This window comes from Seriola aureovittata, chromosome 8 (assembly GCF_021018895.1).
Source record: "Seriola aureovittata isolate HTS-2021-v1 ecotype China chromosome 8, ASM2101889v1, whole genome shotgun sequence".
Lineage (NCBI taxonomy): Eukaryota > Metazoa > Chordata > Actinopteri > Carangiformes > Carangidae > Seriola > Seriola aureovittata.
The window spans coordinates 20,570,234-20,592,954 of NC_079371.1; the positions used below are offsets into that span (position 1 = coordinate 20,570,234).

The window sequence follows — 22,721 nt, forward strand, 5'->3', positions numbered from 1 at the left end:
CATGAGAAAAGCTGAAATGAGCAGATTCAACATGTCGGGGGCCCCGCATCTCCCCCCACCCCCTCCTCCATCACTCCGCTGTGACTGTCCCTTTAAGAAAATGCACTTGCAGCCATTTTCTGCTCTTTGTGTGGGGTGGATTAGCACTGGGTAGGTACTGGGCGAAACTAGAGCATCAATCGGCACAGAAGACGAAGAGAAAAAACACCCAGGAAACATTGGACCGCCGTCGCAGACCGCGACACCGTCCGCCCGTCTTCGTGTATCGCCGGACGGACATGCAATTTACAGGTATGTGGTGAAAGTGGCGGCGGATGGAGCCGCTGCGCTAAAGATGATCGGGGCTGGTGATGTGCGCTGGGTAGTGATGATGGCTGGAGACTAGAGAGCTGTTTTTCTCTCTCCCTCTTTTCCTCCTCGCCCCGTGCATCCTCCCCGTTACTTATCGCTCCGCGCACAAACGACATAAATGATACTGTGCTGATCACTGGAGAAATACGCCCTCCGTGAACCGGCGGATGGAGCTGTCCCGGTTTTCGCGGATTATTCTGACACATGAATGGGATCTCCCCCGTTAGCTTACATCGGCATCGTAGCTCCACACTGAGATGGGTGGGGTGAGGAGAGGGTTCGTCTGTGTGGCAAGTGCACCGATGAATGATGGATCACGGAAAAGCCAAACGGGTTTTTCTGACGGGCTTTTCGCCGCACGGAGGAAAACAGATGTGCGCTATGATAAAGGAGAGGAGCGAATTTGAAGCTTCAGTTGGCTCGATTTCACATCACCGCTTTCACTCTCTTTCATCATTTTTTTTATTTCCCTTTTTTCCTCCTCTCCTGTACACCCCCCCCCCCCTCTCTCCCTCCCCACCACCATCACCACCACCAGCAGCATTTGATCCAACCGGCCAACAGGGCACAGCATGTAGCAGCGAGCAGCATTGTAGACGCTCCCACAGAGGCTGTCAGGCCTGTTACTGTTACTGATGCACAGATGACAGGTTCACCCACTTCCGTTCCACACACATGTCTAAACCCTGTTGTTTTTCATGTTATGCTGAACTCTCCATCATATCTGTCGTCCGTCCGTCCTGCTCCTCAGAGTACATATGTGTTATCTGCCACTGATGCAGACTCACTCAGTTGTAAATCTGTACGCCAGCCCCTCTCCAACGAGCAGTGATGTAATGATGAGGCTGTAGATGCTCTGTTCCTGCTAATACTGATCTGTGCTAAATATGTATTCCAGTGATATTTCTACTCAAGTAAAATCATACATTGTGCCCAAAGTCTGCATACCATATGACACCCTCTATAGAAAGGAAAAAATACCCCAAAATACCTTTTGAATGGAAGAAATACACAAAAAAAACCTTGATGACAGACATGCTGTGTGGATGTGGTATGAAAGAGATTGTTGATTGCTTATGGCACAGTGTCTTGAAGTAATTACCTCAGTGATATCACTGTTGTGCTTAAAGATACATCAGTCACTCCATTGGTAGGAAATGAAGCACCAAGTATTTTGATAATTGAATGACTGTTTTAAGGCATAAATCAAGCGAAAAGGCCAAAGACTCACTAGCTCCAGGGTCAGAGATGTGTTGGTTTGGTTCCCTCTCAGTTTTAAACTATGATGAAATTGAGTATTTTTGGGTTTATGGTTGTTAGTTGGACATATCAACATTTGAAAACTAAATCTTGGGACATTTTTTTACATTTTGTAGGCTAAATGTGAAAAATTTGAAAAAAATAATTGACAGTTTAATTGACAATAGAGCTGTAGTTTCATCCCTAGTCATATCCACATAATATGGCTACTGTTGTTGTGACATCTGTATCATACTCTTAGTTAGTCTATGTAGTTATATGTCTTCTTATATTATACGCATTATTATAGCCATTCCCCTCAGACAACTTGATCATGAGCAACCATGAGCAGCTGGCAGTACTGTTGCTGGCTTTTCAGTTGAGTAAATTCATCGACAGAGGCCTGTAGTCAGACATAAATAACCAACCAGTTAAAGAAAAGGGAAGTAGAGGAAAACAATCTGGACAAGCTATGGTGAACAAAAACCATTTGTGTTTTGAAAAATCATGATTCTTTCCTGAATGTGGCATAAATTTGACCCTTTGCCACCATAAATCTATGACGGGATTTTCTCAAAAACCTAAAACTAAATAGTGGAAATAAAAATGTCAGGTGATGTCAGTGTAGGTTTTTGTGCACGCTCTTCTACCTGTCAGGCGTGGTCATGTGAGCCGGGCTTGTGTCATTGTTGTTGGGTCTAAAAAGGTGAGCATGACATCATGGGGATCATGAGACGACAGCAGTTTTGCGCTGCTGGTCTCTAAAACGACAATCATCCTGTCAAATACCTCAGTCAGCTGGCCAGTCAGCCAGCCAGCGTCCTGCACATGATGACACACTGTTCACTGCACAGATGCAGCTGGAACACACGTTTTAACTAGCGTCAGTGTGCGCGTGTGTGTTAGTGAATGTGTTGCAAAGTGTCTAAATGCTCGAGATTCCCTTTTCTTTCACGCTGATCGCATCTGATCGTATTGTGAGGCTGAATATATATTACAAAGCTAGCCTTGGGGGGAGATCCCATTGAGTGGTGTGACCCCGGCGTTGACACACTTTCTCTCACTGAAGATGTATTACACAAAAGCCTTAGCAGCACATGCTCCTCATGATTTTTATTCTACAAATTATGTGTCATTGGGTTCATGCTGCTCTGTCTCATTCCCGGTCTTCCTTGTATTTGTAATATTTGGAGCACTTCCTCTACACCCTTGGATTGTCACGGTTTAGTGCTGTCATGAGGAGATTTGATCCAAGCTTTTCATGTATAGAAGCTTCAGTTATAACGTTAGGTTGGCTAGGGGGGTTTTTGCCATGCATATCATTGATGTTATTTGCTAAAGAGTCCAACTAGTGTATGGGATTTCTGAGGAGCGTTGTTGTCTTAGTTGTTCCGGTGTAGTACAGGCCTGCAGCTACGTTACCAAGTGTCCAGAAGGGAATGAAGGGGCCCTTTGCTTTGTAAAGATACACACACACACACACACACATGCACACACACATGCACACACACTCACACACACCAACTGTTGAACAGAGTCTGTTATAGGGTGGGAAAGTTTATTCAGCCAAACTAGGCTTCAGTCTGTGCCTGTATTCCCAAGCACAGACAGGAGTTTAGCAGCACTGAGCCATGTTTGTCTGCCTGACAGAACCGCCTGTAGCTGCATGTTTCATTTTCTATAAGCTGAACAGTTAAAAATAACCAACCAGGTTGTAAAGTGCACTGCAGCGCAAAGAATACAGGAAACTCACAACAAAATCATCTTTGTTCTTTACTCAGCTTTGTTATTTACTCAACTTACTCATTTTAAGGATCCAGGCAGCACACAGGAGTAAAGCTGGCTCTGACGTTTTACCCTTTCACTTGTGTACACTGGCATCACGGAAAGTCTACAGGCCTTTATTTATTTCATTTTCATAATTAATCAAAATTAGTCATATCTTTATTGTGGAGAAGAAGTGAAAATCTTCTGAGTCTTCTCCCAGATTTGTCACATGCTACAATGGATAATAATGTCACTCATCATCAACCATTCATTTATAAAAGAAATAATGTTTGACAGTATCAGTTATAAAGATGATGGAATAAAATGAGATAAAACAATATATATTTAGCAGAAGAACCCAGTGAACCTCAGTCTGCGTTAATTTACTCTACTATCACCATCTCTACTTGGTTGAATGGCTTCTTCTGGCACAGAGGTGTGTCATAAGTATCATGAGAAGTCTGATGACTCATTCATTTGTCTGACTACGGCCCCAAGTCTTGTGGTTCACCTCGTGTAGCTATAACTCTCGCACATGTTTGTTGTCACAGGAAACTGCACCCACCTCCGATCACTTAATTTGCGATTATTAACAAGTCTACATACAACATGTAGGCATGACATGCAACACTCTGTCAAACTGTACTTCTGATGTCGACATTTGTCAGTATGTATCGTAATTCATCTATCTCCCATATGGCTACAGGTATTCATAATGGTGATCAGTTTTAGATTTCTACATTGTATAATGTCCTCAAGTAGAAAAGTGGACTAATTATATTGCCAAACAGTTGTGTGCGTGCTGCTGTTTTGACATTTAGATATGTATCTCTGTGTTTGGAAGAGGGTAGATTCACCTATCTGTTCATTTGATCCTCAGTCCGTGGCTGACTGCCAGGACAAATAAAAAAGCTTTTTGACTATATAAGGAACCGTAAACCAACTTTATCCACATTAAATATGAAATAGCTGCATCCATTAACACTTTTACAACTTGAAGCATCATTTTAACCTTCTGTTACTCTTAACTCCCTGTCTACCTTCAACAAGGAGAAGAGAGGCAGCCATGTTTGCCTCTTTTCTCTTTGCTGTTTGGCCCCTGGCCCTCTTAGCTCTAGTCGTGCTCTCTCTGGCTGTGAATATTAAGCTGATTATCGGTGCTGTCAGCCCTGTCTGCCAGGTCAGACGTAAAACACACACTTCTGAGAGGCACATGATATACGGGTGGGCGCATACACGCTGTTTTGGCTGGGCTGGTGTTTTCTAATGAGGAGCGGGCTACTGGGATTGTACAGTTTCAAAATGAACTAGCCATTTATTCCACGGACAGATCATCATAATGATGGCCTTGTGCATGAGATGAATATACATCTCTGTGTTCACATACACCAATATGAATTTTAATCTAAATTTCTGCTATCAGCTACAAATCTGACAGCTCTCTTACATGTTTTGTCAGTGGATCCACTGTCTTTGCAAAAAATAGCACTTTTTTGTTTGTATGTCAAAATGTAATTCGTTGCCACACTCCTCTCTGCCTTTCTCAGATCAATCAGATTTTCAGGTCTTGGCATTTCAAGAATTAGACGCTTCAAATATTCCTCTAGTCAAATAAGAAGGTAAAAAGGAAACAGTGAGGGGCCTCTGCCCCTTACTTCCCCTGAGCGTTAGTCTGTTATTGACATATAGTGAAATGGGAGAGGATACAGGTGCAGGGTGAAAAGACAGACACACGGCACCGCGTAGCCCAAAAAGGGTTTCAGAAGAGGAAATGATGTCGTCTAGACATATCACAACAGTATGTGGTGTGTTTCTACGTGGCTGAAAAGCAATATAATGGCATTATTTGACCGTAGTGTGTATTCAGTTCATTCAGTGGCTCCCAACCTTTTTTGTCAGACATCCCCCACGGCCCTGTAAGATACCAAGTACCTCTTCAGCAGCACCAGCCATTATGTCCCAAATGTGTTAATTTGAAATGATTTTAGTCTGCATGTTATTTAACTATTTACCATTTGATTAAGTTTGCATTTTGTACTACTACCACTTGGAATGCCTGTAGCTTATCCATAACTATTAGCTATTTCAATAATTTATCCATTACTTTAAGCTAACCAGTTCAACCAATTATCCATAACTAACCCTTTCAACCCTTTATCCAGTACTTGTAGCTAACTATTTCAACCATTTATACTGGTTGTAGCTAACCGTTTCAACCATTTATCCATTACTTGTAAATAACTAACCCCTTCAACCCTTTACCTAATATTTTAAGCTATTGCAACCTTCTATTTCAATATTTTATCCATTAGTTTTAGCTGCCTATTTCAACCGTTTAGTCATTATTTGTAGCTAACCATTTCAACCAATTATCCATAACTAACCCTTTCAACCCTTTTAGCTAACAATTTCACCATTTATGCATAACTATTATCTATTTCAACAATCTATCCATTACTTTTAGCTATTTAAACCCTTCATATATTACATTTTGCTCACTTGCTAATGATTTTTCACACAATCTCTCAGTTGCAACATGTGGTGTTCAGGTGTTCTTGCCAACTCAAAATGTGGACATATTTTATGAATCAAAACGTAATTACTACTTAGTACTTTCGCCAAGGTCTCGCACTGCACTGAAGCTTTAGTCGCTTTGGATAAAAGTGTCTGCCAAATGAGTAAATGTAAATCTTGTGACTTTCTAAAGTGGAGCTTCTTCTGCCTCTCACATTGCTATCTCTTCCCCTTTTTTGTCAGACTGGGGTGTTGTGTGAGTGACGCCTTGTTACCATGACGACCCACGTGACCCTGGAGGATGCTCTGTCCAACGTGGACCTGCTGGAGGAGCTGCCCCTCCCGGACCAGCAGCCATGCATCGAACCCCCTCCCTCCTCTATCATGTACCAGGTACAATACTCGTAAATACTGCCACCGCCATCCACCATCATCCCCCCGTTGTTCAGACATTTTTTAATCTACCCCTTCCGCTCTTCTCTCCCCACTTCTGCAGGCTAATTTTGACACCAACTTTGAAGACAGGAATGCCTTCGTGACCGGCATCGCTCGTTATATAGAGCAAGCCACAGTCCACTCCAGCATGGTGAGAGTCCCCAAAAGCGCATATCATGGCTTGCCATCATATTGGCTTTCACATCTGATTGGTTAAATCAATTTTTTGTTGTGTATCTTCAATAGCTGCTGCTCCTCTTTCAGTGAACACAAAGGCGACTGTGGGAAGCAGCCTCACACCCTTAAAGAGAGCCTTGTTTTTTGTGAATTGATTATCATTTGGCTCCTTTGTTAGGATTTGGCTAGGCTTGTGGCAGGACAAACACATACACACACACGCATTTATATAGACACACATTCCTCTCACACGCTGGTGAATCAGGCAGACAGTGGACCACTAAACCTCTTACCCCTGATGGTGAATGAATGGAGAGTGTGATTTGACTGGTAAAGAGGGGAAGTAGAGCTTTATTTAACCCTATTTAATCAGGAAGTCCCATTGAGGTTGAAGCTGGTCTATTTGAGGATGCTCCTTGTTTAGACAGAGGGAAATCTGTCTCACCTACTTCTGGATGGAAGAAAACTTCCCCTGCTGAAAACATTACCAAGCCCCATTCATATTAGAATGTGACTCCTCTGAAATGTTGACTACATCTTGTCTTGTTAAGTGCCTTTGCAAAATGTCCATCAGCATATTAAACAAGTAAGAGATAGAAAGAATGAAGGCATCCACTCAAGGCTTTTGTCATGTGAAATTATGCTATAAGACTGTCTTTGCTACGTGTTGTTCATTTGTACAGAATGAGATGCTGGAGGAAGGACATGAGTACGCTGTGATGCTTTACACCTGGAGAAGCTGCTCCAGAGCCATTCCCCAGGTAACACACACACACACACACACACACACACACAAGCATTAAATAAGATACCTAATGTCTTACTTTTTATGAAATCCCTTACCTTTGCGATCTGATATTTGTTCGGCCGACACAAAGTCAACCAAGAAGAAACCCAATAATCAGCCTCTACTCTGGATTTTCTTTTGTCATTAGCTTAATTGAATACAAATTGGAGATCACCCTATTTTGGAAATACATTCTAGAAAATATGCACAGACAGTTCTGTAATGTGACCTGGGTGACTTCATTATTGCACATGATATAATTTTCTTAAACTGGACAAATACATTTTATAGATAAATGAAAACAGGAAACCTTGGTGTTGGGAGAAAGAAAAAAAACAAAACCCTTGATATTTTTTAAAATCATGTTTACCTGCAAAGAACTGTTGTAATGTTGCATAAACTGAAATAAAGATATTCTACTGCTGCTGCAAGATGAAGCTGTATGATGGCGCCCTCTTGTGTTTGCTAGGTGAAATGCAACGAGCAACCCAACAGAGTTGAAATCTATGAGAAAACAGTGGAGGTGTTAGAGCCGGAAGTAACCAAGCTCATGAAGTTCATGTACTTTCAGGTAAGACTCATTTGCCTGATGGTATCTTGTACATTTTATAATTAATTGAATCAGAGATGATCCAAGAGACATATGGGTTTAAAATGTCATATGTTATATATCCCGGTTTCTTTGTCTTTACAGCGGAAAGCCATAGAACGATTCTGTAGTGAAGTGAAGCGTCTGTGCCACGCTGAGAGAAGGAAGGACTTTGTGTCTGAGGCCTACCTGCTCACTCTGGGCAAATTCATCAACATGTTTGCAGTGCTGGACGAACTGAAGAACATGAAGTGTAGCGTCAAGAATGATCACTCTGCCTACAAAAGGTAGTGTACCATAAATAAAGAAATTCAGATCAGTGTTTTTTTTCTCTGAAGAGCCAAGTGGACATTTCTCTCCTCCTCCTCTTGTCTTTAGGGCAGCTCAGTTCCTGAGGAAGATGGCTGACCCTCAGTCCATCCAGGAGTCCCAGAATCTCTCCATGTTTTTAGCCAACCACAACAGGATCACTCAGGTTGGTGTGCAGAGTTAGGAATGTCTTTACAGCATGTGGTGTAAAAATGTGCCACTATGGGAGGACACAGGATGGAAGATTGACTTTTTGAATAAATGTCCTAATAATTGTAAGTTAATTGAAGGCTGTTCACTTGCACTTTTCTAAAAAAAAAAAAAAAAAAGAAAGAAATGCCCCCCTTAAACCTTTTCGATCCAGTGCCGCAAATGCACCTAAATATTCTGTTTAATCTTTAATGAAAGTACAGCTACTGAGCTTCTAACTTAGCACCTCAGGAAATGACTTGCTGAACAAACTGAGGGGATGAACGCTTTCAATTTCTATTCTGTGCCGAGCTGAAGTTGCATTGTGATGAACATATTATGCAGTCTGAATTAAAGAGTAATTAAGCAATTAACCTTCCTAACCTAAACTAATCTTTGGCCTGCTGAACAATCTGAATGACATAGACATTATTCGACTTGCACATTTGAATATTGGGGTCAGATTAAGAGACTGTCACAGCTGTGGTTTTTTACCCATATACCAATGACTTAATGGTCAAGACAGACAATTTTCTTCATGTCTGTAGATAATATCAGTTCTTAGTTCAAAACATCAGATAATTGCAAGGTCCCTCAACAATCCATAGTTTTGAATGATCAGTGGGCCCATGGAAGCTCATTTAAAGTGAGCCGGTGTTAAAGAAAAACAGTGTCTTGAGCTGGAAGGTATATGTTCATACTTTTGTATGTATTGTATAGTGAATGAGCCGTTTCTGGCGTTTGTGTGTAAATGAATTGACTAGCTGAAGGTGACCTGTTGTCCTGTCTCTGTGCAGTGCCTGCACCAACAGTTGGAGGTGATTCCTGGCTACGAGGAACTTTTGGCCGACATTGTCAACATCTGTGTAGACTATTATGAGAACAAGATGTATTTGACGCCAAGTGAGAAACACATGCTGCTCAAGGTACACACATTTGACATCTTAACATGCTGCCAACTGATAACAGTCAATAGTCTGATCTCTAGCTGGTTAAGTGTAATTTGTCATTGTAAAACAAATCCTCTCTCTCTGTGTCAGGTGATGGGCTTTGGTCTGTACTTGATGGATGGGAATGTGAGTAATATCTACAAACTAGATGCCAAAAAGAGGATCAACCTGAGCAAGATTGACAAGTTCTTCAAAGTAAGGCTTTTGCTTTTTCACCATCTCTTTTTATCCAGGAATTTATCTGTGTGTATGATCGGCAGGTGAGACATTTCTTCCTTTGTGTTTCAGCTTCAAGTGGTGCCACTGTTCGGAGACATGCAGATAGAGCTGTCACGATATATTGAGACTAGTGCTCACTACGAAGAGAACAAGTCCAAGTAAGAGAACCCATCCGGCTATCTGTATACCTACTTAACAGAACTGCTCTCAATCACAAACAAAATCAGAGATCCTTGACCACCGGGCCATCTGCTCCCGCCCCCCACCCCCCTTAAATATCCATCTTCTCCAATCTGTGACCAGGTGGACGTGCACCCAGAGCAGCATCTCACCGCAGTACAACCTGTGTGAGCAGATGGTGCAGATCAGGGAGGACCACATCCGTTTCATCTCGGAGCTGGCGCGCTACAGCAACAGCGAAGTGGTGACGGGCTCGGGCCTGGACAGCCAGAAGTCTGACGAGGAGTACAGGGAGCTGTTCGACCTGGCTCTGAGAGGACTGCAGCTGCTGTCCAAGTGGAGCACACACGTCATGGAAGTTGTGAGTTCCTGTGTGGGTGTGGAAAACGTTTGTGTGGCAGACAGTGTGCGTGGGTTTAGGTATGAGAAGATTGTGGTTTTTGCCATTGATCGTTGCAGCTTTGGTCTATTTATATCTCTCTGTTGTCTCTTCCAGTACTCGTGGAAGCTGGTCCATCCCACAGACAAATTCTGTAACAAGGACTGTCCAGGCACAGCGGAGGAGTATGAACGAGCCACACGTTACAATTACACCAGTGAAGAAAAATTTGCCCTGGTGGAGGTCATTGCTATGATCAAAGGGCTGCAGGTAAAACACTAATGACCCCGACAGGAGTGGTCAAAGGACATTTTAAAACTTTGTTCTGTGAATATGCATGAGTGCAGATAAGCAGCTCATTTAGTCAAATGAGAAACTAATCACAGAAAAAGCTTTGATGTTACATATATTTAACCGTAAAGTAATACTTCAGCATTTTGAGAGATACGCTTATTTGCTGAAAGTTTGATGAGAACATCGATACCGCTCTCATGAGTTTGCTAATTATGAAGCCACAGCCAGCCGCCAGTTAGCTGAGCTTAGCATAAAGACTGGAAGCAGGGGGGACAGGTTAGCCTGGCTCCTTATCTTTTTAGAGGTGCTAGAAGGCTAATTTCATTACCTTCCGACAGGGCCGGGCTAGATGTTTCCCCTTGTTGTTTATATGCTAAGATAAGCTAACTGGTTGCTGGCGGTAGTCTTGTATTTAAAGCCTCCCTCTGCTCAAAAATTTGTTTTCAATATTGTTTCTTCAGTTTAATGTTTGACCTCCACTATGCAGAATGATTTATGGCCAGAGTAGGATACTAGAAGACTGATTTCACAACCATCTGCTGAAGTGGAAAGTTTCTCTGTTCTGCCTTTAATCTCAGTCTAACACATATATGTACAAGCATGATTTTGGAAGCCAGTCATGGTCCAGTATCCAACTTACACAAGTGTGTTGTGGAAACTTGAAACCTCCTGTGCACATACACTTAGAATGGACTTTTCAGTGATGTAGGACATATCTTGTGACTAGCAGTTAAACTTTGAAATGAACAATATATGTATGTTCATAAATTCTGGATTTGTGAATCATTATTCTGAGAAATTGTATGTGTTTTTATAATTTCTTCAACCATGTAGGGATATGAGAGTGGTATCGAACTTTTCATTCAACTGTCATCAAGAAAGTGAACAAGTATTCAACAAGTATTTTTTCCGAAATTTCCAAACTATTCCTTTAAGTTCAGGTCAGGAATCCTCACAACCAGGATGATGATGATGATGATGGTGCTATGTAATGTACTGTGTAGGTTCTGATGGGTCGAATGGAGTCGGTGTTTAACCAGGCCATCAGGAATACCATCTACGCAGCGCTGCAGGACTTTGCCCAGATGACCCTTAGAGAGCCTCTGCGCCAGGCTGTGCGCAAGAAGAAGAACGTCCTCATTAGGTACACACATGAAGATGATCTGATTAAACATACATTAAACTTCATCTTATCTCTTTTCTGAATTGTTTGAAAATTGTCTGAAGACCTAACGCACTTCTTTAATCCTGCCTTCTTTGTAGTGTCCTCCAGGCCATTCGAAAGACCGTCTGTGACTGGGAAGGGGCGAGGGAGCCTCCAAACGACCCCTGTCTGAGGGGAGAGAAGGACCCGAAAGGTGGATTTGACATTAAAGTGCCCCGCAGGGCTGTAGGACCCTCCAGCACACAGGTAAGTCTAACAACTAAGATCATCTTAGTCTGAAAATGGTTTAAAGAAACAGGGCACAGCCAAACCCAAATTCCGTTGGTTCTGACTGTTAACATCCCTTAAGAAGAAGTACTGAGATCTTTTATTAAATAAGATACAGCTAGCAACACCACAAAGTAAAAATACTCATTATGCAAAGTGGCTCCTATCACAGTGTTTATTTCTCAAGATAAAATTTAAACCATTGGGGACTTTCCTGTTAGTTTCATTACAACTTCATCATTTGTGTTAATAAATGATGTTTAGTGATTTTTCAAACTCCCCAGTATACACAGCTTCACACATAACTCCAACCTGAGCAGCACTAAACAGCCACAAAGTGCTTCAAAGCAAATATTCCCATCTGCACAGGGATTCTCTCAACTGGTTCAAACTTCACAACCACAAAAATAACTAGTTTTTGATAAGTGTAGTTCTAGTAGTTCCAGTTTTGCCATCTGTTACAACGCACATTAATAAGCAACGATTGCAAAAAATTGCAAATACTTTGTCAAATGATAGTCAAATGAATAAGAGCACTCCCTCAGTTATATGATATAGACTCCAGGATGTGATAAGGAGCGGATTAAGAGATATGAGAATAAATCAAATGGATTTAAAACAGTTTGTGACTGATAAATTGTTTCTCTCTGATCTAAATTATTCTCTATATTTTCTGCCTCTGTACTGCACCCAGAGTATATACTGTGGTGGAAAATTATTAATATTGTTACATTACATAGGTTTACATAGGTGAGCATCTGCTTTGTCCTACCTCTGCAGCTGTACATGGTGCGCACCATGCTGGAGTCATTGATAGCAGATAAGAGTGGGTCTAAGAAGACACTCCGCAGCAGTCTGGATGGACCCATAGTGGTGGCCATAGAAGACTTCCACAAACAGTCCTTCTTCTTCACACACCTGCTCAACTTCAGCGGTGAGTATGGTGAAGCTAAAAGGATCTGATGTGTTTTCAAATGAACTGAAATCCTTATGACATTTAAATGAATTCCTTCCTTTTCTGCTCCCCTGCGCTGTCCAGAGGCCCTGCAGCAGTGCTGCGACCTGTCCCAGCTGTGGTTCAGAGAGTTCTTCCTGGAACTGACCATGGGCCGCAGAATCCAGTTCCCCATTGAGATGTCCATGCCCTGGATCCTCACCGACCACATCCTGGAGACCAAGGAGCCCTCCATGATGGAGTAAGACAAAACTTCCACTGTGAAGCTCAGAATGAGTTTTGTACCTTGAGATAACAGACTGGGTTGTAACTACCATTCTCCCTCCTCCAGATATGTGCTGTACCCTCTCGACTTATATAACGATAGCGGATACTACGCTCTCACTAAGTTCAAGAAACAGTTCCTTTATGATGAAATCGAAGCTGAGGTAATGCCACTTGAATAAGGTTTGCCTTTTAAGAAATAAAATGCATCAACCTTTAATTCTCTGCTGCTCTTTTAAAATGATACCTTCATACTGTGCTGTGTCTGTTTGTAGGTAAACCTCTGCTTCGATCAGTTTGTCTACAAGTTAGCAGATCAGATATTTGCCTACTACAAAGCAATGGCTGGGAGGTAGGAGAAGGGGCTTTATTAGTTAGCACTTATTGGCACACTCTGTAGCACTTGATCTACTTAAGATGTATGAATAATATCATCTGTGTTCTACAGTGTCCTCCTAGACAAGCGATTCAGAGCAGAGTGTAAAAACTATGGCGTGATCATCCCGTACCCTCCATCAAACCGCTACGAGACACTGCTCAAACAAAGACACGTACAGGTACTGGAACAATAACATCACTCAGTCTGTGTTTTGAGCAGCCTCTTCTACGTCTCATATGTAAGGATACAGACTGACAGCCATCATTATGGGCTGTGTAGAAAACCTTTTGTTTGTCTGGTATTCTGTGTCCCTTAACCATTCCTCCTGTATCCTGCAGCTGCTAGGTCGCTCCATCGACCTGAACCGTCTCATCACCCAGAGGATCTCTGCAGCAATGTACAAGTCTCTGGACCACGCTATCAGCCGCTTTGAGAGTGAGGACCTCACTTCCATAGTGGTAAGATCACACACCAGGAATACACATCTATCAGAAACTGAACTTTCCCCTTTCATGTCCTCTTCTTCATAACGCTTCTGTGTGTCTGCTGGACAGGAGCTGGAGTGGCTGCTGGAGATCAACAGACTAACCCACCGGCTGCTGTCCAAGCACATGACCCTGGACAGCTTTGATGCCATGTTCCGTGAGGCCAACCACAACGTCTCCGCCCCGTACGGAAGAATCACGCTGCACGTCTTCTGGGAGCTGAACTTTGACTTCCTCCCTAACTACTGCTACAATGGATCCACAAACCGGTTAGTTTGATGCTGTATCTTTGTGGAGAGACTTAAAAAGAAAAGAAAAAAAAAAGAAAGCCTGTTTCTCCTTTTCGTTTAAAACATTTCTCTCTCTCTCTCTCTCTATCTCTCTCTCTCTCTCTCTATGTCAGCTTTGTACGTACAGCCATTCCTTTCACCCAGGAGCCTCAAAGAGACAAGCCAGCCAATGTACAGCCTTACTACCTGTACGGGTCCAAGGTATGGTGTCGCAGATGATTTATAATTCATACTAACAGCATACATTTTCCTCAAAGCTTGTAACTGTATGTATAAAGGAAGCCTGTCTTCCTACTGCTCCAGATTAACACTGTCTCTCTGTGTCTCCCTCTCTTGTCAGCCTCTGAACATTGCCTACTCCCACATATACAGCTCCTACAGAAACTTTGTTGGCCCGCCTCACTTCAAGACTATCTGCCGTCTCCTTGGTTACCAAGGCATTGCTGTAGTGATGGAAGAGCTCCTGAAGATTGTCAAGAGCCTGGTATTTGTCTTCATTTTCCACCGCATCCCCTAAAAAACATGTTTCCCTCCCCCCTCAGTGCGCTGGATTCGTAGTCATCTTTTTGTTCCCTCTTTGTGCCCTTTCTTCCTCTCGCCTGCTATCTGTCTTTATTTTCACTTTGCAGTTACAGGGCACCATCCTGCAGTATGTAAAAACACTGATAGAAGTCATGCCCAAGATCTGCCGCCTACCGCGCCATGAGTATGGCTCCCCAGGTGAGATTAGTCCCCACTGTTACAGGGAAGAGAGTGCATGTGGAGTTATATCTGCAGCAATTACAACAGCAATTTATTTCCCATTAAAGCTGTAATGTTTGAATTAAGTTATCATCATGACATTGTTGAATAGAAAAGTGGGGTGAATACTGAAAATGGCACATGTACCACTGACATTTGCTGAGTGGATTTGTTTGGTTGCGCTCGTCGTGTTATCGCTTCAGTAAATATTATGTTCGTTTTCACATTAACTGGTTGATTGAAGATATTTTTTCCTGCATCCACAACAACGACGGGGAAATAACATCAAATTACCTTTAGTTTGAACTTGCAGAGAGTTACTAATTTATGCATTAAGCAAAACCACCAAACAATCAATACGCATTTTACTAAATTGTTTTGTTAAATTGTTTTCTGCCCTCCAAGTTCAGAAACTGACATGAGCTGTGACTGTTAACAAAATGTGCGTGAAATATTGGGACAGGTATTTTTTTAAAGGACATTCTAGGTTAGTCAGATAAAAGCTTATCAGAAGAAGACAATCAAATTTATGGCTCAAAATTTTCACTTTAACTGCAGCAATTTAAGAATATTTTAGTGCACTGGGCCACACCGTGTCCAATGACAAATATGTCAAAGTAAAAGAGCAGGTTGTTGTCAAAATGTCTTGTCAGTAGCTGATTTTTAGCTGTGCTGGTGACATGGCTCTAAGGATGGCAGTGTTGGTCTGCCGGTTGATCAGTTTACAGCTTTGGTCCAGAACGTGTCTGTGGACTCCCCACTCCGCTCTGAGAACACACCTTTATCACTTTCAGAAATGTATTTTCTTTCCTTTCTCTTTTTGTTGCTTTACACTTAATAAAATACAGTAAAGGCTTAAAAAAAATTCAATAAATTATGAAGAATATTGGATGTTCCTGAGCAGTTTCACATCACAAGTAAGGCTAAAGACATATTTTACATATTTTTTTTACATGTGCTCTTACACAAGCACATGAACAAATGTTGACAGAAATGAACCATACCTGAAAGCCGACCCAGTTATGGTTTGTTTTCAGGTATGGTGGGCAGGTGGGTCTATTTTTATGCCTCCGTGCCGGGGACAGCCGGGGTCAGAGGCACTATGTTTTTAGGTTGTCCATCTGTCTCTCCGTCCCATTCTTGTGAACGCGATAGCTCTGTAATGCTGTGAGGGAATTTCTTCAAATATCGCACCAATATTCACTTGGACTGAAGGAGTAACTGATTAGAATTTGGTACTCAAAGTCCAGGGTCGTGGTGACCTCACATAACGCTCAGTTTGGGCCTTGTGAACGCAATATCTCAGTAACACCGTGAGGGAACCTTGAGCTGGGTCCTCCTCCTTGCTCACTTAGGTCCGGCTTCATGCGCTGAAGCTGCCTCTCTGAGTGCAGTCAAGGCTCGGCATTAACACGTTACAGGAAGAAGATGCAGCTATTATTTGGAGCAGCAGAGGGAAATGCTTGCAGCGTAGAAAGCACTGCATCAACAGGAATAAAACAGCCAGTATTATATATATTATAATAACTTCCAGGGGGTAAATGAGCCAGTCGGGGACACAGTGGGGAAAATGGAAATTAAATTTGGGATAGGTTTATATATTGTAATTAAATTAAAATGAATACGGTTTTATAAAGTATTTATTTGCCAATGTGCAATACAGAAAAGAAAATGCTCAAAAATCCAATATGAGGCACACAAAATCATAAAAGATGCCTTACTTCTCTCCTTACTTATGTTGCATCTTTGTATATTCCCTGACCTGCCTCTGTGCATTTTGGCCGGAGCCATGTGCGCAGATTAGAGGCCTGTCAGATGGGATATCCCTATGAGGAGGGCTTGGTAATCTGTAGATTACTGATGTTCTGTACCCTGAGTTCTGTACCTGGCTTACTGCCTGTGATCTTACTGTCAGCAGTTAATGATCCTCCTGTCCTCTGCTGCGAGGGCCTGACGCTGTGACCAAATGTGGGTCAGAGCAACCGGGCAGACGCGCTGACATCATCCTGATTCATACCACCAGCAATACATTATCAATGCTTGGCTGTTTGTTTGATAAATGTGAAAAGATGTTTTAATAATAGAGCTTATATGTGGGTATCATGGCTGTATTTTTCTATTCCTGCATCTCCAGGTATCCTGGAATTCTTCCACCATCAGCTCAAGGATATAATTGAGTATGCTGAGCTGAAGACAGATGTCTTCCAGAGCTTAAGGGAAGTGGGAAACGCCATCCTCTTCTGCCTGCTCATCGAGCAAGCTCTGGTAAGATGTGTTCCTTTGCAAGTTGTCCATTTCCCATCTTACAGTTGTGATATTAGTATACTCCTGATCCCCCTCTCCTTCTCCTTTTATTTGTTGTGTTTATTTCTGTACTTTCTTGCCACATTAGTTGTCTCCCCCTTATTCCACTGCTCTCCCAACTTCTCCACTATTAATCCCCTCTGTGGTCCCTGAGCATGACCACAGAGCAGGGCCTGTAATAAGTAGCTGTCTTGACTGCCATGCTTTTAATGTGGGTGAGCAATAACCTGGGTGCCTGAAGGTTTCTGGCTAATTTATGGTGTCGATTCACATCCTAAATCAAAACTCACAGACAGAAACTGTCAGGCCCCCAGTCCGAGTGCCCCCAAGTGTCTTTGAACTGTGATGTTTTTTTTTCTGAAATACAACTCTATTTTTCATTACACGCTGGCAACTACCTCAGGTGGTAAGGATTTAGGTCTTGTCGTTAGTCTCAAAATAACACAGAGACCGAATATATCTTTCTCTCTCTCTTTTTTTTTTTTTAATCTCTTGTTGGTTTGGGCTGCTGTGTTTCTGTTTCTCTCTTTTTCACCATGTCAGTTTGGCACACACGGTTTCACCTCCAATCAGCCATGGAAGCAAAAAGGACTGAGACACTAGGATTTGAAGTGAAATTTTTCAGTTTTGACACAGAAGCCTCCACAAATAAAAAGTGAAGACAGACACTTGATCAAAAACAAACAAAAAAACAAAAAAAAAACCCTACATTGGCCGTTGCATTACAGAATGGTTCTGTCCTTGTCTTCCATGGAAGAGGTGATAATACATTTCTGGTTGGTTGTTGGTACAGTCTTGTGCTTAACTCTGCACCTCTGCCTCCATACTCTCTTCCGGTTCTGGGCGCTTGTAATGCCTGTCTACATAACACTAACTCAGCTGTCACTCTTTCTGCCATTTCTGTCAGACTGCACCTGACCTCTGTGTGTGTGTGTGCGTGTGTGTGTGTGTGCGTGTGTGTGTGTGTGTGTGTGTGTGTGTGTGTGTGTGTGTGTGTGTGTGTGTGTGTGTGTGTGTGTGTGTGTGTGTCAGTTTGGACTGCCTGCGTGTGTTTAGGTATGTGAGTTTGGGGGTGTGCGTGTGTGTCTTGCTTGTATAATTGCATGGCTCTCTTTTCTCATTCATCACCTTTTAGCTGAGGTTGCAAGATGCTGCTTCTCCTTGCGTTTAGTTTGACTTGTAGTGTGACTAACTTGACTAACAATCGCCATGACAACCATCAAGCTTAAGCAAGCTGGACAAGTAAGAGTTACCCCACAACTTCACATACAATACACACTAGACGTTTTATCCAGGAGGATGAGAGTTTATTAAGATGCTTGGAAACTTGACCCTTTTGTTGCCAAACCGGATTAGATGGGATGTTGTATTTAGAGTGTGACAAATTATAATCTTGCTAATGTTGGCCTGTCACCATGGCTTGATAATCTTAACCCCTATGATACACGCAGACATACACTCAGTTATCTCCTTCTGTGCGTAAGCTGGGGATAGTGTTGACTAATCTATTAACGCACTCCTACAGCGTGGAGCTCATGGCTGTTCTCTCAATGCTTTAGTCATTTAAAAGTGCGCTTCAAAAGCTTTAGCCCTTAGTTGTAGCAACACTCTACTAGACTAAATTAAGGAAATCAACATCACCTCATGGCCACCTGCATGCTCTGTAAGGGTGTCCATAAAGCAAAGGGGGTGATGCTCTTGATGAAAATGATGTGTTTGTGTGTTTGTGTTGTGCTTGAATCTTAGTCCCAGGAGGAAGTGTGTGATCTGCTTCATGCCGCCCCGTTCCAGAACATCCTGCCCAGAGTCTACATCAAAGGTATACAACATATTACTCCCATCCAGCCCAGTGCTCATTGATTTATCCGTCATTTTTGTACAACGTGCACATGTCCTTCCTTGCGTTTGCGTGTTACGCAGAGGGAGAGCGTCTGGAGGTGAGGATGAAAAGGCTGGAAGCCAAGTATGCCCCTCTCCACCTTGTGCCTCTAATTGAGAGGTTGGGAACTCCACAAGTGAGTTTAATGCTGAGAAACGTAAAAGCAGATACACGAGGAAAGATCTGATCCATTAAATTGTGTCTTTTATTGTTGTTTTCGTTCACTTATGAATATTCTGAATTTTCTGTTTACCAGCAAATTGCCATTGCCCGTGAGGGAGACCTGCTGACCAAAGAACGCCTGTGCTGTGGCCTTTCGATGTTCGAGGTCATCCTGACGCGCATCCGCAGTTTCCTGCAGGATGGGGTGTGGCGTGGGCCTCCCCCCACCAACGGTGTGATGCATGTTGATGAGTGTATGGAGTTCCACCGCCTGTGGAGTGCCATGCAGTTTGTTTACTGCATCCCTGTGGGCACACACGAGTTCACAGCAGAGTAAGTAACACCTGGCTGGTGCGTTCGCATTATTACTTTTGTCTTTTTCAGTGATCAAACACACATGCAGCCAAACATGACGATGGAATAGAACTTACAATAAAGTGGTACAAGTGGTTGGTTCGGTTTGCTGATAGTAAATGCAAATGCTCTCCAAAAAGCAGGTTATACTGTATTTTACCCTGAATTTGTCCTGGAGGAATTTGTTGGAAACATGGAAAAATTGGTGGAAAAAAGTTGCAAATTATTACAAAAAAGTTTTTAGTCTTAGCTGTGAGGTGGAACGGTTGGCGTATCTAACAAGAGAGGACATGATTAAGGTTAAGGGAAACAGCTTTTTTCCAATACACCTTGACGTTGCAGTACCTCCTTCTCCTCCTCCCGTTGGGGACAAAAGGAACAAAATCTAAAAGAGTATTGTTGTGTCGCATACACGTGACCACACCTTGGTTAAAGATGGGGACCATTTTTGCATACCGCTCTTTTCTCTGTCATCATAGCAGCTGAGAAAAACACTGCAGGGTAAACCTGGATCAGAAAAGACGAGTTGCGCAATTAATTATGAAATCTTGTCACGTCCTCTGGAATAAATTTGCATAAAAGTAGTCGATGGAAACGTGCACTGAATTGGATTTTCCTTTGCAGAAACCTTTTCACATTTTTTTCACAAGACTTGAGCCTCACTTTAATGGAAACATAACTCCGGTGTCGTATGTGCTTTGCCTAACAGGCAGTGCTTCGGGGATGGGCTGAACTGGGCCGGCTGTGCCATCATCGTGCTGTTGGGACAGCAGCGTCGTTTTGACCTCTTTGATTTCTGCTACCACCTGCTCAAAGTCCAAAGACAGGACGGCAAGGACGAGATCATCAAAAACGTGGTGGGTATATTACATCCTATGCATTTACTCACACATATACCAGTTGACATTTGAGTTATTTTTTCTGCCTCTGTATGATTTAAATACACCCATTCTTGTCTGTTTTCCTTGACAGCCCCTGAAGAAGATGGCAGACCGCATTAGGAAGTACCAGATCCTCAACAATGAGATCTTTGCCATCCTCAACAAGTACATGAAGGCAGTGGAGACAGACAGTTCCACTGTGGAGCATGTTCGCTGTTTCCAGCCTCCTATACACCAATCTCTGGCTACCACCTGTTGAAAAAGACCCTTCACACATAGTGCACACAGACACACTCTCAAACACACACACACACAGTCCCCATAGCTGTGATACTAATTTCTGCCTCTTTGCTGGTCTTGTAGAGGTAAAGATTACCACAATGACTCCCCACTGGGGTTTAAGAATCCAAAGACAAATCCTCTCAAACTGTTCCTCTGTCTAAACTATGACTGTCTTTGGATTCTTTAAACCCATAGAAGTGGTCCAGACCAGAGGTGAAAGCATATATTCACACCTTTTTCTTTTTTCTTTTACCGTCTGTGTGGCTCTCACTCAGACTCATGCATGCCTTCTCTTACTCCCTCAGCTGCACACCTGTGGAATGGACCACTGACACAAATGCCAAAAGAGTATGTCTATCCTATGATCCGAAGCCCTCTTTGGCTCCACTTGTTTGAAGTAACAGCCATTCTGAGTCATAAACGCCTTTTCAGAATTTGCAATCAAGAGCTGAGACAAAATCTAACAAGGTTTAAATAAAGTACGAAATAATGCAACAAATAACTAATTTTCTAAGTTATATAAAGTTATTTTAAGTGCAACATGGTGCTCTTTAAGTGCTAATACAGCTACTAACAGTACTAGCACAGGCACCAGAACACCTGTGCTATCATTATCTGTGCCCTCTATATGACCCAAACCTGTTTATCGTGCTGCATTTCAAACTCCTCCCCGCTCATTTGTGTAATAATCTGATCTGCCCGTGTTCATGATACATAGTGTCTATCATGATGCATTTGAATACTTCTTCATGCCTCCTTCTACACCTGCTTGCTTTCAAAGGAATTAAGATGCATTGCATTTTTGATTTGCTTTTATTCATCTTACCCTCCAGTCTGGTTTTCTTGCCTCCTCCTGACACGTTTTTATTCGGTACCAAGATCCACTGTAAATTTCACTGTTGAACAAAGTGCAGTGTTGAGTGTTGTAATTGTTATTGTTTTTAATTATTAATATTTTAATTTACACATCCTTGGTATAGTTGCCTCTCTACTACTGACTGGAAACCTCATCCACTGTTTTTTTTTCTCTCTTTTTGTCTGTTGGAAAGATTTTTATATTCTGTACATGAATACAGTGATATTATTTACAATTTGGAAAAGACACATCTTCATCTGGGTAAATGTGTTTGCTTTTTCAAGAGTAAAAAAAAAGATAAAAGAAACAAGACTAGAAAATACCTCTAGGTTGTATACAGACAGTGCTGTACTAGATTAACCTGTTTTGAGTGTGAATGGATGCTGTCGGTCTAGAAGACCTATGAAACATAAACTCTGCACATAAAGGAACAAAAAAAAACATAACTAAAATGTCAGTTATAATTAAAGGGCGGTTTCCTAAGTATAGTCAGTATTTACTATTGATGGATTTTTGCTTTAGGTTTAGCAGTGTTATCAAAAATATGCAAAAATTGTCCCTATTTTTTTTTCATATGAAGGAAAACATTAATTATTAATAAGTAACCCTCCCCAAATAGCCCTGTGATCTTTTTCTGCTCTGTTTTCAATGAAGAAAGTTTCTTTTGTAACTCCAGTGTCTTTTTATCATATTTATTCAACTCTGACTTCTTGTTCATTTAAAGGTTAATCTAGTAAAAATGAAGGTACCAATGTATCATCTTGAAACCTTAGCATGGCAAGTGTAATTTATTGTCATCAATGGCTCCATTTGTGACATGAGGCTTTGTTTATGATATTGTTGTACAAGTGACCATGTTTTCAAGTACAAAAAAATGGAGAAAAGAGTATAAAATGTACAACAATGGTCCTGCAAAGGATTTGAAATTATGTTGTATTTCCATGAAATAAAAAAAAATGTTTAACTGAAGAAATGAAGTTGTATTAACGTTGTTGGTCTTCAGTGGGTTCTACCTTTAGGTGCAGTTTTAAAGTTGTCAACAGAATTGTATCTTCAACAGAATTGTCTCTTCAGGTGC

At 41.9% G+C, this 22,721-nt stretch overlaps 1 protein-coding gene across 2 annotated transcripts; it reads left to right on the forward strand.

Annotated features, from left to right (window-relative positions):
- The first annotated feature begins 113 nt into the window (after positions 1–113).
- On the forward strand, positions 114–22,616 carry cyfip2 (cytoplasmic FMR1 interacting protein 2). 2 transcript variants are annotated; one of them, XM_056383228.1, is made up of 30 exons: positions 116–291; positions 6,115–6,264; positions 6,368–6,457; positions 7,167–7,244; positions 7,740–7,841; positions 7,965–8,146; positions 8,238–8,334; positions 9,155–9,283; positions 9,398–9,502; positions 9,596–9,684; positions 9,830–10,067; positions 10,203–10,355; positions 11,384–11,523; positions 11,643–11,790; positions 12,592–12,745; positions 12,851–13,007; positions 13,098–13,194; positions 13,306–13,382; positions 13,479–13,587; positions 13,748–13,867; positions 13,964–14,163; positions 14,298–14,385; positions 14,525–14,668; positions 14,814–14,904; positions 17,060–17,190; positions 18,976–19,048; positions 19,150–19,244; positions 19,365–19,603; positions 20,334–20,481; positions 20,597–22,616. In XM_056383228.1, the coding sequence occupies exons 2-30, from the start codon at positions 6,148–6,150 to the stop codon at positions 20,762–20,764; spliced, it is 3,759 nt and encodes a 1,252-aa protein (XP_056239203.1). In that variant the 5' UTR covers positions 116–291; positions 6,115–6,147; the 3' UTR covers positions 20,765–22,616. The 2 variants fall into 2 exon arrangements, with proteins under 2 accessions (XP_056239204.1, XP_056239203.1); XM_056383229.1 differs by lacking the exons at positions 18,976–19,048; positions 19,150–19,244; positions 19,365–19,603; positions 20,334–20,481; positions 20,597–22,616 and adding an exon at positions 17,633–18,968 and having other exon boundaries at positions 114–291.
- The last annotated feature ends 105 nt before the right edge of the window (positions 22,617–22,721 follow it).

Bases quoted from the DNA above. Each gene is read 5' to 3' on its own strand.
- cyfip2 (XM_056383228.1), top strand. From the start codon at position 6,148: ATGACGACCCACGTGACCCTGGAGGATGCTCTGTCCAACGTGGACCTG. The intron at 7,245-7,739 runs GTAACACACACA...TGTGTTTGCTAG, and splicing joins GCTCCAGAGCCATTCCCCAG to GTGAAATGCAACGAGCAACC. The intron at 17,191-18,975 runs GTAAGATGTGTT...CTTGAATCTTAG, and splicing joins TGCTCATCGAGCAAGCTCTG to TCCCAGGAGGAAGTGTGTGA.